Source organism: Geotrypetes seraphini, chromosome 1, assembly GCF_902459505.1.
Source record: "Geotrypetes seraphini chromosome 1, aGeoSer1.1, whole genome shotgun sequence".
In the NCBI taxonomy this organism is placed as follows: domain Eukaryota; kingdom Metazoa; phylum Chordata; class Amphibia; order Gymnophiona; family Dermophiidae; genus Geotrypetes; species Geotrypetes seraphini.
In genome coordinates, this window is record NC_047084.1 from 314,103,692 (window position 1) to 314,119,022 (window position 15,331).

At 42.7% G+C, this 15,331-nt stretch overlaps 1 protein-coding gene across 2 annotated transcripts in view; it reads left to right on the plus strand.

The window, feature by feature from the left end:
• Nucleotides 1-11,833, plus strand: part of LEF1 (lymphoid enhancer binding factor 1) — a 254,533-nt gene extending 242,700 nt beyond the window's left edge. For both annotated transcript variants that reach the window (XM_033956318.1, XM_033956309.1), the window contains one exon: nt 10,684-11,833. Coding sequence is in view for 1 of the 2 variants with exons in the window: in XM_033956309.1 (XP_033812200.1) it covers nt 10,684-10,760 (77 nt within the window). In the remaining variant the exon portion in view is untranslated. The remainder of the gene's footprint in view (nt 1-10,683) is intronic.
• Nucleotides 11,834-15,331: the final 3,498 nt, after the last annotated feature.

Below are 15,331 nucleotides of genomic sequence, written 5' to 3' on the forward strand. Positions count from 1 at the left end.
GCTTTTTATGTGATCTGGACATTGGGCTTAGTGGAGTTGGGGGTCCTAGATAAGCAAATATTTTATAAAATACATGTGTATGCGTAGAGTTCACATACATATTTTCACCCTTTTTGAAGCAGGCGCACATTTACACATTAGTGTGTGTGTGCTATTAGGGGTGGATCATCGGGCCTATTTTATAAAGGGACAAAAAAATAGATGCGTTTTTAGACTTCTCACCTAAGCCACTTGTTATAAAATCAAAACCATTATGTGCATTTATAGGAAGTATATTACCGCCCATTTGCATCTTGATGTACCACTTTACTAAAGGAATTTTACATAAAATATTCTACAGAGCTTTTACTTGGAGAAAACCTGTAAAGCGTGTAGATGTAGATTTTACTACTACTATTAATTATTTCTAGAGCTCTACTAGACGTGCACAACGCTGTACATAGTCATGAAGGAGATAGTCCCTGCTTGAATAAGCCCACAGTCTAATCCATACATATATATTGTTTTGAGCTGCAGGGATATAGAGAAATAAGGTCACTGTTTCCCCACATATCGTAGCCCTTTGAGTTTCTCAAGTGGACATGAAGATGCTGAGAAAAAGGAGTTGGCCATACACTGCTGGAGTATGTTCATAAACACATTTTGCCTATCTCATTAGAAGATCCTTGCAAAGGCCTAGTCTATCTTGCCCATTGGAATAAATCCAGTTACCTATGCCAATATTTATATTTAAATCCCAGGTAGTCTTTATCAGGGGCATCTAGCATGTCTGTAAGTAATGGACTGATTCCGTGTGCAAGCGAAAAGTGAGAACAGTTCTTAATTTTTATCTTAAGTCATAAGAAAAGCAGAAGCCGCTGGAAGACTTTAAACACTTGTGTGTTCATGTTAATTTAAATTTGTTTCTGTATTTTCTTGGAAGGGCTGGTGTTTGTCGTCTTATTTCGGCATCATATTTATCAGCCCTGTACACTACTTAAAATATGCAGAGGCATGTTTTGTTTCTGGACTAGAAAAAGATTTGGGTGAGTCAGACATTTCCTCTACCACATTCACATTCTGTCAGAAGCCAGGACCTGAGCTGAAAACCTCTGGAGGTTTGAGTTTGGGCTCTACTAAGTTATCATAAAACTCTGACTTCAAAAGCAACATGCCAGTAAGAGGAAAAGGGGGGGGGGGAGGTTTGCGGAGGAGAGAAAAACAGTCTACACAGAAGACCATTTGATTTCCTTAGGCCTAGTAGATATTCCTGGCTGCTCGATGGGGAAGTAGGTCTGAATCTGGGCGCTTGTGTCTGATGGCTGTGAACTGCTGGCTTGGCGCCTCCAGGCCGTTCTGTAACAGGAAGCTGAATGTTTTCATGTAAGAGGGAGAGGAAAACCTTCCCAGGAAGAGGAACCTGGAGCAAGCCTTTGAACATATGGGATGAAAAGGCCTGAGCGTAAATAATATCTGAGGGGTGCTCTCTGTCCTTCCTCAGTTATTTGCCTGGCTCCTTGGATAGGTAGACCTCAGCTGCTCTTTGATCCTCCCCAGCCCCTCTCTGCCTGTGCATTTATAGTGCAGGGTGGAAAGCACAAGGATTGCAGAAAGCTGACTTTGCTTTGTTTTGTTTTACTGGGGGGGTTTTCAGCTGAGTTTGTGACGGCTTTGCAGTAGGTGTCTAACTACAGTGAAGAGCTCTCCTCTGTGGGCATGCTTGTTTTTATATTAGGTTACCTTTCCTGTGGTCTTCTTAGAATGTGTGTGCTGCATTTTTTAGCTCACAGAAAAACAACAGGGAACTCCTGGGCGCAGTTCAGGGCAGGGGAAGGAGGAACAGGCAGCAGTAGGTTCTCTAAAGTGAACATTTCAAAAGGTAGGGTTACCAGATGTCTGGGAAAACCCGGACAAGTCCTCTTTTTAGAGGGCTCTCCAGGGTCCCAGGTGGACTTTCCAAAACCCGGCAGTTTGGGTTTTGGAAAGCCCTGACGAGCTCCGACCGCATCTGGAGGGCATATGAGCATGCGCGGATGATGTCACACACATCCGCGCATGGTCCAGGCCATACAGGCGCAGCTGGAGTTTGTCGGGGAAGAAGAGAGGAGTTTTGTGGGGGAGGGGCTGAGGCAGAATGGGGCAGGGCCAGAGGTAGAACAGGCGGGGCCATGTGTCTGGATTTTTTTGCAGCCCAAAAAATGGTAACCCTAATCTTGGATTTCCTGATTTGATTTAAAAGCCTCTATCAGCCTCAAAACACCTCAATATAACTCTCAAAGACACTGAGCAGAATCGATGGCAGGACCAATTCCTGAGGTATTCCACTAATCCAGCTTTCTTTGGAGTGAATTCCATTTACTTCCATCCTCTGTCATCTGTCAGTTATCTAATTTCTGCTCCAGTTGGCCATCTTGGGGCCCATTGCCAAGCTTCTCAGTTTATTAATGAGTCTCCTATGAGAAACAATATCAAAGGCTTTGCTGAAATCTAAATAGGGCTCCATTCCAATTAAAAATATTAAAAGCTCCTTGTAAGTGATTCTAGACAAGTCATTTTAACCCTCCATTGCCTAGAGTCACAAGGAGCTGCCGGGGGGGGGGGGGGGGGGTTAGATAACAAACTTTTGATCACAATTACAAATTTTTAATTGAAATGCAGTCCTAAAAATAATAAAGTATAAAAAGTAACAGAAATATAAGAAATACAAAATTCAAATTTTTTTTTTAGTTCAATCTTTATTAAATTTTAACATCTTACAGAGAAATGCAATACACAAATAGAAATATATGAATACATGCACTAAGAAATTCATAACAAAAACATGTCATTATCTACCCAACTCTCCCTCCCTATCCCAACCACCCCACCCTACCTCCCTCCTATTTGTCTGGCAGGTCAGTCATTCCATCACTCATACTGCCTAGCGAAACCCTCTAAGGCAAACATGTCAAACTCTGGCCCGCGAACCAAATCTGGCCTGCAGAGTACTGAAATTTGGCCCGCCAGCTAATTTCCCCCAGAGTTGGACCGCCGGTGCAAGCACTGCATCATTTGTAGGTTCACGCGGCCTGCAGAGGATCGCTGGTCAGCAGTAGCGATCCTTGCAGGCCGCCTTAGCCTCAGCTGCACGTTCCTTCTAGCGCAGTCCTGCCCCCTCCTCTGACATACGGGACCGTGGGCGGGACCGCGCCAGAGGGAACGTGCAGCTGAGGCTACAGCGGCCTGCTAGGATCGTTACTGCCAACCAGCGATCCTCTGCAGGCTGCGTGAACCTACAGATCCACCGCCGTGGATTCACTCTTCTGGTCATCCTGACTTTGTTCTTCCTAATCACTGGCAGGTAATAAATGCATACTATTTTGTCCCCATTCACCTGCTACAGGGCAACTCAGCCAGGCTCACTACAAGACACTGTTCTTCATCTACCTACCAGATCACTCACCTTCACAGAAATAAGTGGCACAAGCATTCATATCAGAATTAATCTACAAGTATAGCCCTTAAAATTAAAATCAAAATCATAATGTCACCCTCATTACTGATGAGCACGCTGTGAGGTATTTTAACTTTTTCCACTGTGTAATTCAAATTCTACTCCCATTCCAATTTCTGTTTCTAATGTTCCTTGGTTTCTGTTCGTTTTTATTCCTTGCTAATTACTTTCCACTCTACTCTTTCTTTGTAACTGAAGCCTGATATTCAAAGGCACCTGTCAAAGCACCTGCTACCCACATAAATGCTGCCGACTGGGGCCATGCACAATTTGGAGAGAAATGGCGTGAACCTGCAGAGTCAGGTCCCAAGCAGACTTGCAGCTGAGGAAAGGTATTTTGGGGGTTTCCTAAAGGGAAGGAGAGAGATCAAGGAGGCCCACATTCCATTTTCTATTCATTTATTACAATGATGTGTGTCCAGGAGGCCTCATGCATTCCAGGGAACAGTTTTTATTATTTCAATAAATTTCAATAAGGCTTCCTCCAGGACAAGACAAATGATGGGGTGTATCCGCAGAAGTTTCGTCAGCAGGAGACCGGAAGTTATGATGCCGTTGTACAGAGCCATGGTGAGGCCTCACTTGGAGTACTGTGTTCAGTTTTGGAGACCACACTACCGAAAGGACTTGCTGAGGATCGAGTCGGTTCAGCGGACGGCCACCAGGATGGTCATGGGGCTCAAGGATCTCACGTATGAAGAAAGACTAAAGAAATTGCGGCTGTACTCACTTGAGGAAAGAAGAGAACGGGGAGATATGATTGAAACAAGTACATCACGGGACGCATGATTGAAATAAGTACATCACGGGACGCATCGAGTCAGAAGATGATATCTTCTGGCTCATGGGACCCTCGACCACCAGAGGGCATCCGCTGAAAATCAGGGGAGGGAAGTTTCATGGCGACTCCAGGAAGTACTTCTTCACCAAAAGAGTGGTGGATCATTGGAACAGACTCCCACTCCAGGTGATAAAGGCCAGCAGCGTGACGGATTTTAAGAAAAAATGGGATACTCACGTGGGATCTTTAAGGGAGTAAATTCAGGGGGGGGGGATACTTAGAATGGGCAGACTTGGTGGGCTATAGCCCTTTTCTGCCGCTTTTTTTCTATGTTTCTATGTTTCTACCTGCCTGCATGCTTCTCAACCTTCTCTGCCCCCATCCCCACCTGTACTCCCTTGCTACCAGGCCCCTGCAGTTATATTACGGAATAATAATGCACAACACCCTCACCTCAATAAGAGCACACACATACTGTACACACAAAATCAGAACAGACTGACTAATCCAAAATTTGACCCCCATGCCTGTCTAGGATCTAAATGAGAGAGGAAAGTCTTTTTTTATTTATTTTGTTTACATCACAAAGCCGGCGTGGGGTTGGAGAGGTTGTAACCCTATACTTCTGCTATGACTAAGGGGTCTTTTTATTAAGGTGTGCATTTAGTGTAAGTTCAATGCATTTAGGACATTATAAAAAGTTCTAGGAAATTTGGGACCCATTAACAAAGTTTTGTAAGAATTGATTATTAGTTTTGCCCTTTGATTCTGCACATCCAGGATGGGTGGGTGAAAGAGGGGGGAGTATGTAATTAATTTATTATTTGATTGCAGGGTTGTTTATCTTGATCATTTCCATTATATTAAGTGTTTTTACATTTTTAGGAAGGGTGGGTGGGGATGGGGAGGGGGATGTGTTTATTGTATCATTTGAAGGAATTGAGTGCTGTCTATTGTGTTAATTGATTGATAATATGTTGCACTTTGTGCTGGTTTTAAAATGAATAAAGATTCTTTTTTAAAAAAAGGTGTACATTTAGTGCCCGCTAAATCGGTTAACATACCTTAATAAAAGGACCCCTAAGTACATTAAAAAAAAAAAAATTCAGCACACAACTTAGCCTTTTTTTTAGATTTCGGCCCCTTATGTGATTGAGTTTGACACCCCTGCTCTAAGGGACTCCAAACATCCTTAAATGAGGCCATATTCCCCGATCTTTCAGCTAAGTTAGCTTCATACCTATAGAAGAGATATGCAGTTTCCCACCAAAAATGAAAATTCAACAGTGTGAAATCCTTCCAGTGCTTAACTATTGACTGTATTGCTACACAGAATCAAGAATTTTTTATTTACTGTCAATAATGTTGCTGAAGTAGCACATGCTCCACATATCCATGCCATATGCAACTTCCAATATACTTTGTATTTTATTCCACACTTCTTGCCAGAACATTTGAACCAGTGGGCAGTAAAACAAAAGATGGTCAAGTGTAACCACCTCTTTTTTTGTAGCTCCAACATGCATTAGACTTATTAGTGTCCAATTTTTGTAACTTAACTTGGAGTCTACAATATTCTATGAAGCACAAAGTAAAAAGTTTGTCTTAACGAAGCAGAGGCCATGCATCGTATCCTTTGAGTCCCCACCCTCTTCCACTTCTCAGATGGGACCAAACATTGCAACTCTCTAGACCAGGGGTGTCAAAGTCCCTCCTCGAGGGCCGCAATCCAGTTGGGTTTTCAGGATTTCCCCAATGAATATACATGAGATCTATTAGCATACAATGAAAGCTGTGCATGCAAATAGATCTCATGCATATTCATTGGGGAAATCCTGAAAACCCGACTGGATTGCGGCCGTTGTGGAGGGACTTTGACACCCCTGCTCTAGACCAAATAGATTGAAGTCCAGAAAGGTTTCCTAAGTAGGTATGAGCATAGGAACTTATACCAGCTTAAAGCTTCATGACCTTGAACCCCCACAGTATAACATATAATAGGCAAGCTTGGTTGATCCTTTAAAGCAGTGGTATTCAACCCAGTCCTCAGGTACCACCTAGCCAGTTCGGGTTTTCAGGATATCCTCATTCATATTCATTGTGGATATCCTGAAAACCCGACTAATCAGGTGGTCCCTGAGGACTAGGTTGAATACCATTGCTTTAAAGTATTAGCTATAAACAGCCTTACAGTTTTCACAATCTACTTTGGAAACACAACCCTAAATCTAAGTAGACCACATCCAATGCATGTCCTCAATCTACTTTTCTAGTTTCCTCTTCCTCCAGCTTCTAAGTCCTCTTTCCTCCGATCCTCCTCATTTCTTCCTCGGGCAGATCTTCAGTTTTTCCTCACCCCAGTTCAACAAGAAGAGAGTGGTGCTTTTCATATCTGTCTTTCTCTTCTGCCAGGTAGTTTTATTTTCATGATTAGAACTATACACTGCTAGCGGGTTCTGAAAGACTATAAAGCTTTGTGAAGTTCAAACAAGGGTCTGTGAAACAGAAATCAGCCAGCCTTCAGGCTAGGCTCATTAGGTGAACCATTGCCCTCTTCCTGCCTGCTAAGATGTGGTGAGGAAAGATTGAGAACACGGCACTGGGAATCAATGTACATAGAAACACTTGGACTCAAAAAAGAGAGATACTATCCATCCATTGCAGTCTGAATATAATTTTAATTTTTTATATATATGATAATTTTAGAAAAGGGTGCCTGTATATTTTTTAAAGACTATCATCTATAAAATTACAGTATAATACAATGATTCTTCCCTGCACCTCCTGGATCCCTCCACCGAAACGAGTCGCAATCAGATGGGCCTCCATGCACTTCCGGGTGCCTTCCGGCTGGGGCACTGAATTTAATGTGCCACCGGCCGGAAAGTTTGCAAGACACTGCTGTAATGACTATGTTTGAGTGTTGGGGGTACATATAGAAAAGGGAAGAAACCCTGGGTAATGGTGAATGTAGGCTCCTGATGTGAGATCCTATCTCTGGTTCAGACCGAGCAGAAAGTACAAAGCAGCAGGAAGAAACTGCTAGGCCAACAGACAATTTCTTTATTTCTAATCCATGACACCTCCTTTATATTTATCCAGGAAAACCTTGCCACATTTCGTAGCTACGGGATTGGAAGGCTTTCCAATGATGTATGAATCATTGAAATCAGACAAGATGAAAGAGATGTTTGCTAGAAGGCAGACAGAGCTTAGCAAGGATTAATAGAATGGGCAGAAATGTGGAGGAAAAGGGTAAAAATAGTATTGTGGAACCACAGAGGATGGTTCTGTAATAAGAGCTGAATTTAAAATAGAGAGGAGCTTTGCAGGAGAAGATAAAATGAAAGGAAAAAAAAAATCAGTTTCCTAGGCCTTAGCACGCTAGCATAAATTCTGACCAAGTAGTGCAGGGGGCCCAGGAATGAAGGGGCCCCACTGGAATTCATTGCTGGAGAACGTGGTGAAATCATTAGCTTAGCAGGGTTTACAAAAGGTTTGGATAATTTTCTAAAAGAGAAGTCCACAGGCCATTATTGAGATGGCTAGGGGAAATCCAATGCTTATTCCTAGGATAAGCAGCATAAAATCTGTTTTACTACTTGGGATCTAGCTAGGTACTTGGGACCTGGGTTGGCCGTTGTTGGAAACAGGATGCTGTGGCAATTCTTACTTGCAGCTGCTCTCAGAACCTCTCAATAAGACAGTGAACTCACAGCATCCTGAGGCCCCCTTGCTAAAGCTGTGACTTGGAGGTCCTTTATGAGAATTCACTCCATTGCCTTGGGAGGCAGCTAATTGCCCATGCTATGGCCATGTTTATTGAGAGAAATCTGGGGTTCCGATTCCTTCAAATAATCCATTTGTGCTTTCTTCTGAACAAATGTAACTAAGGCAATGGCTCCCAAACTTGTTCTAGATAGGGTTACCAGAAGTATGGGAAAACCTGGACATGTCCTCTTTTTAGAGGACTGTCCGGGTTCCCGGATAGGCTTTCCAAAACCAGGCAGTTTGTCTGATTTTTGAAAAGCCCTGAACTCTGGCCGCCTCTGGAGAGCCTTCAACAAGCATGCACGGATGTCATACGCATCCATGGAGACCCTCCAGACACAGCCTGAAGGTCGGCAAAAAAGAGACGAGGCTTTTTTGGAGTAGGGCTAGAGGGGTGGGTTGGAAGCGGAACAAGGCAGGGCTGGGGACAGAACAGAGCATGGCCATGTGTCCAGGTATTCCCGTCCTTAAATATGGTAATCCTAGTTATAGGGAACTGTCTAGCTGACAGAAATAGGCTTGGGTTTGTGGAGGCCAAGCTAGCTCCATTTGTGGTCTGCATTAGCAACCCCCCCCCCCCTTAAAAACAAACAGAAAATACAGGTGGGGCCTGTTGCCTCTGTGCATACCACTGTTGGATTTTACCGGTTCCTCTGACCTAGAAGAGTGGGACTGGTAAAGTCAACAATGATGTACTGTACACAGAAGTAATGGCCTGCATGTCTTTTCTGTATTTTGCCACCATGGATCCCATCACAGTTCGGGGTGGTTGGAAGCAGGGTCTTGATGTCATGAGCTGAATGGAGACAGCTCAGAAAGAAAGGTGCTGTTTTGTTTTTTTTTTGGGGGGGGAGGTGTAAAGAGAGGATCAGAGGGGCTGAAGGACCATAGTGAGAGTTATGCAGATGCTGGTCAATATTCAGCTGGGGCCTACAGTCCACAAGGAGTAGGAGCATGGTGACTGAAACACTTCATTTATTCTGGTCCTAATACCATCATATGGTGTGGGTGTTTATGGTTTTTATTTACAGCCCACTTTATACAAAGCGGGTTCCTAAAACACATACATATTTTTTATTTTTTTTAAACCACACATTACAAAACATGTACATACAAGCACAGACTTGCCTTAACAGCCTTGTCCTATATAAAAACATCAAAAACAATCCACTCTATCCGCACACACAATACCCACCCCTCTCTTAATATAGTTTTATAACTTGAATGTATAAATGATACTGTCTTCTCTCTTAACACCCATATTTCATTTGACTAAACAAATAATGTTTCAGCATACACTTATGTATAACTTATAATATCACATTTTGTTGTGAATGGCCTGATGTTGCAGCTGGCTGTCAGCACTGCAGTAATGCAGTATCGCTATTGTTTATGATTCGATTCATGATGTAGTGCTATTCTGCAGTTCACCACTAGATGATTCTTTAGTCACCAATCCTTAATTCATAACATTAAATTCTTAACATTCAATTACCACACTGAAGTTCCTCAGTATGCCACATTGTAGCTAAAGAGTAGAGAAGCTAGTGGGGTAGCCGTCCTCATCGGAACTTTAAAATCGGTGCTGTTTCATTTCATATAAATCTTTTAAACTTTTTAGTTTTTCATTATTTAAAGTGCCAGTGCTTATTCATAAAATTTAATACTTTAGTAAACGTAGAGTGAGACTTAGCTTAAAAACATTACTGGGGAATGAGGCAGTAATGTTTTTAAGCGAAGTCTCACTTTACGTTTACTAAAGTAATAAATTTTATGAATAAGCACTGGCACTTTAAATAATGAAAAACTAAAAAGTTTAAAAGATTTATATGAAATGAAATAGCACCAATTTTAAAGTTCCGATGAGGACGGCTACCACACTAGCTTCTCTACTCTTTAGCTCCAGTGTGGCATACTGAGGAACTTCGGTGTGGGAATTGAATATTAAGAATTTAATGTTTTGAATTAATGATTGGTGACTAAAGAATCATCTAGTGGAATATTTCTAATTTGGTTCGTGCTGGTATATGATTCTGCAGTATAAGCATAAGGTGCTTAGGGTCCCAAAAAAAGTCTCAATCTGGCCCTGCCAATATGCTCCCTAGCTAGAGCAAGAGAGAGTAGGGGAATTATTACTGCACAGTATCGTTCTGACCTGAAGATCATAAGAGTTGCCAAAAGTCCATCAAGCCCTGTATCATTTTGGTCTTCAAAATGTGGTAAAAAAAATACGTTAAGTTAGTCTAAATAAAAAGATATCATCTTATTTCCTTTGTTTCCTTATTTCCCAGAAATAGCAAAGAGACAAGTTAATCATGTATTTTTAATGAGAATAGCTAATGGACAGACTGGGTGGATCATTCAGGTCTTTATTTGCCGTCATGTACCATGTTGTTATGTTACTATGTTTGCTTTTATTTCTATGTGTTGTCTTTAAAATGGACTAATACAGCAAACATGCTACTTAATGTAGTTACAGTGCAAGAAATACAGGTACAAGTACAGGCAGGAACCATATTTCTTGTCCTAGCTGCCTTTCAAAATATAGATTTTTATTTTCAGGGTAGAAGGCACAGCTAGTGAAAATTAAGACACTTACAGCAAAAGAGTGGCTGAAGCAAAGCAGTAGCCGATTTAAGTATTTTGTTTTCATTTCTAGGAGAAAAACAAAATTCATTCTCAACATGCAAAGCAAAGACAGCAGCAGGAGTCCTCCTGGAGATGGAAGCGTGCTGAGAGCCCTGCCATCACCTTCCCTTTCTGCAGTCGGTGGAGTCTGAATGGGGGGAGGGGGGGGCATGAAGCCCAAACTGTTGCCATTGCTACAGACTCTGTCCTTGTAAGAGACAATTGCTGTCTGAAATTCCCTTCATGACCAACTTATCCAAAAGCAGACTTTTAGCAGGCCCTCGTGTTCACAGAGCAGCATCCCAGCCCTCCATGGCACTTCCTTTTCACATTCCTGGAACTCTTCACCTCCTGCAGCAGCGGTGTAGCAGCAAGAACCATCCTGAGCCCCACTCCTCAACCCATCTAATGCGGCCAGTGGATCAACAAGTACACACATGCCTGTTGTGAAGGTTGGGCAACACTCTGCCCAACAGTTCCTCTCTTCAGCCATCTTTTATTTAATAAGTGTAAAAGGATTAAGCCTGGGGGGTTTTATATGTATTTCCTCCTCCCGACATCTAATACTTTTATTTTTGTGGTGTATATTTTCTGGTGATGAGCTTTTGAAGAGGCTTCAAAGTTGGGTTGTTGTTTTTTTTTTGTTTTCCTTTTCTAAATAAAAGGAAGCTCTCTATTTTTCTTCCATGGGAAACAGTCTGGTAGAAAAAAAACCCATATGGCATCTCTGTTAAGTATTTGTAACAGAGAGTGGCCTCTCTGAATCTGTCAAGATATGACCCATAGAGCTAAATTAAGCATCACAATAGAACAGCAAGGTACACGTGTCTGCCCTTTGTTACTTTGATCTCTTATAACCCAATGTGATAGCCCAAGCAAGGCCCACAGTGCAGAGTTCAAAGTTCAGCCCTGCTCACCACCTTGTACAAAGTCCAGCACTTGCAGTCATTGTTAACAATGTAAATTGTTCTCCCCTTGTCTCCTTTTTTTGCTAGCCATTTAGTGGGATTTTTTCTTTTCTTGTTCTCAAAATAACCATTCTGTTGTTTTTTTGTGTTATTAATAGAGGCACACTGTGCTACATATCCCATTAAATGACTTTTTCTTTATGTCATTCCAGTAAATGTGCTAAGCTATTGTTTTTTTAAAAGCTTTATAATAAATGTGGGGATTTTTTTTTTTCAGTGTTGGCTGATTGGTTGGTTATAATAATTGACTGATTCAAAATGAAGCATCTCCCAAGGATTTTGTAATGAGATGATATGTCACTTGCATTAAATATATACAAGCCTGTTTCAAGAAAAATGAAATTCCACAGTCGGGGCATAAAGGTGGGGTGGGAGGTAGACTCAGCAGTAAAGGGAGAATATATGAAAGATTTCCAGTAGTCAGACCAAAATATTATCAACAATTCTGAACATAGGGGAAGATTCTTAAAAGTTTGCAGTAAAATCCAACAAGCCGTTGTCACAGCCTTTCCTATAACAATTTCAAAAAGGAGTCTTTCTTAAAAAAAACAAACCCACACCTGCAAATGAGTTTCACAGAGGGTTGCTAAATTTTCAAGTGCCAATCGCTGCTGAAAGCGATTGGCACATGCACAGAATAAGCCCACAAACAATAAAAAGACCCCAAATCAAAGATTGGCAGGCGGGATGCCCATTTCCTGCCACTAAGCAACATCCAACAATGCCCTCCCCCCCCCCAGCAGGAGGAGTGCCCATAGGAAGGTCCTTAAGCAACCTGGGCTACAGCCTTAGGCCCCTCCCCAGAACATCCAAGCCTACCATTTTGAAGAGGCGGCCTTTTGGCAGGAGGGAGTAGTCACTCCTTCAGCCAGCCTTCATAAACAAGGTAAGGGAGGCGGGGGGGGGGGTGTCATTGGGGGCACAACAGCAGCAGGAGGAGGGAGCGGGTATCGCTCCTGCTGCTAGGGGTTGCTTGACGGTGGCAAAATTTCTGGCACAGCTGACCTGTCAAGCCTAGCTTTCCTGTTGATGTGCGAGCCAATCAGCACTCGGGCACTGACCAGAAAGTATGACTAGGACAGCTCAGACCTGTGGGAAAAATTTGCTCACAAATGTAGGAGAGCAACATTAGGGAATCACCCGGAATGCTCATTTAAATATTAATGACCTCATTGTAATACATTTGTATAGCAGTTGGAGACTGCTGGAAGCTCAGAAAAGACCACAGTAAGCCGTTTTGATAATCTGCTGCTAAAATACATGAACACTAAACCGGCTGGAAACAGTTTAGTGACCACGTTAAAGTTTTGAGAATCTTCCCCATTAAGAGGAGTTTAGATGTGGGAAAAGGAGGGTGAATCCTGAGCTAAGAACAACACACTGCAATGTTCTGGCTAGTATGCAGTGGTGGCCCAAAAAGGAAACAGGATGCTGGGAATTATTAGGAAAGGAATGATAAGGCCAAGAATATAATGCCTCTCTCTTGTTCCATGGTGTAATCTCACCTTGAGTACTGCATTCCATTCTGGTCACCGTAACTCAAAACCCCCCCCCAAAAAACGATAGCACAGAATTAGAAAAAGTTTTAAAGAGTGACCAAAATAAAGGGGATGAATGAACTCCTCTCTCATGAGAAAAGGCTAAAAAGGTTAGGGTTCTTCAGCTTGGAAAAATGGTTGAAATCTACAATTTCCTGAGTGGTGAAGAACAGGGAAACATGAATTCATTTTTTACTCTTTCAAAAATTACAAAAAAACAAAGGACACTCAGGCACCTTAGGTTAGACACCAGTAGGTGTCCTACCAGCACATAACAAGTGCAAAATGCTATTTAAATAAAAAGTGTTTTTAAAAAAAAACACACACACACACACAAAACATAGGCACCTGCATCATGACTACGGAGGCATTTTATAACCCCCCCTAACACTACTGTAGGTGTGGCTAATGCCGGAAGTGGCGTTAGGCCAGGGGTCTGCAACCTTTAAGACATAAAGAGCCACTTGGACCCGTTTTCGAAAAGAAAAAAAACTTGGAGCCGCAAAACCATTATAAAACAAATCTAACACTGCATATATTGTTTCTTATCTTAATGCTATATACAGGATCATGCAGTTAGCTGTCAATCTGAAGAAAAAAAGGACTTTTTCACTTAACAATGTAAAATATATTTTTGCACATTAATAGCTAAAAATCACAGATCACCACCATTACTGGGCCAATAAGCCTCCCATATAATGTGCCAGTAGCCACAGGCCCACCTATAATATGCCAGTAGCCAATAGGAGCCCCCACAATATGTCAGTAGCCAATAGGAGCCCCCACAATATGCTAGTAGCCATAGCTCCCCCCTACATTGTGCTAGGAGTCATAGTCCCCCCTATAATGTGCCAGAGTCCAGGCCCCCCATATAATGTGCCAGAGTCCAGGCCCCCCATATAATTATATTATACCCCCATATAATTAGCCACAATAGTAGGTTTTAGCATAGGGAGTTACGCTGAATGCCTCGCGCTGCTCTCAATGCTCATAGGCTCCCTGCGCTAAAAAACGATATTGCGGTTTAGTAAAAGGGAGCCATAGTGCAAAATATAGACAGCAGATATAAATTCTCAAAACAGACACATTTTGATCACTAAATTGAAAATAAAATCATTTTTCCTACCTTTACTGTTTGGTGATTTCATGAGTCTCTGGTTGCACTTTCTTCTTCTGACTGTGCATCCAATCTTTCTTCCTTTCTTTCAGCCTCCTGTATGTTTCCTCTCCTCCAGACCTCATTCTCTCCCCCAACTTTTTCTTTCTGTCTCCCTGTTCCCCCTTCTTTCTGTCTCTGTCTGCCCCCTTTCTTTCTTTCTCCGTGCCCTCCCCCAAGCCACTCGGTTTGCTGCCACCGCCATCGGGGAATAGCCCCCAAGCCACCGCCGTCCCAAGCTTTCCCTGCAGAAGCGTCACGCTGACCAGCATTCCGCTCCCTGACATCAATTCTGACGTAGGAGAGGAAGTTCCGGGCCAACAAGGCATTTCTCCTCATTCCATCCAGCCTGAGCCCCATCTCTCCTTGATCCAGCATTTCCCTTCTGTGTTTGTCAGAATTACCATTCCACCTATTTTCCAGCATCACCCTTCTTTGTGTCCATCTCACTATATCCCTATCTCACCACTTTTTCAGAATCTTCATTTGTCTCTGTCCTTGTCTTTACCCCATGTTCACCATTTGCCCTTTCAATGTCTTTATCTTCCCCCCCCCCACACTTTTTCAGCATTACTTCTATGTCTCTATTTCACCTCCTCTTCATGTCCCCTCTGTATCTCTATCCTTATTCAGTAGGTCCTGCTTACCCTTTCTCTTCTTTGTGTCACTATCTCCATTTTCAGCTTTCCCCCCTTTTCCTTTGTTACTGCACCCTGTAGCTAGAATCTTTCCACCCTCCCTCCACTCCGGCCCAGCCCAGTATGAAATATTTCCTTTTGTTTCCCTCCCCTCTCTCTTTCTCTCTCTCTTCTCCTCCCTCACCCACGAGTCCTGCATCTGGCCCTCTCCCTTCTACCTGCACCTGGCAACACCCCCCTGCTCCGCGGCTCTCTTCAGCAACTCGTCGGCAGCGGTGATCAAGACAAGCTGCCGACATTGAGGCCTTCCCTCTACGAGTCTCGCCTTTGTGGAAAAAGAAGTTGAAACAAGCGGGACTCGCAGAGGGTAGGCCCCGAC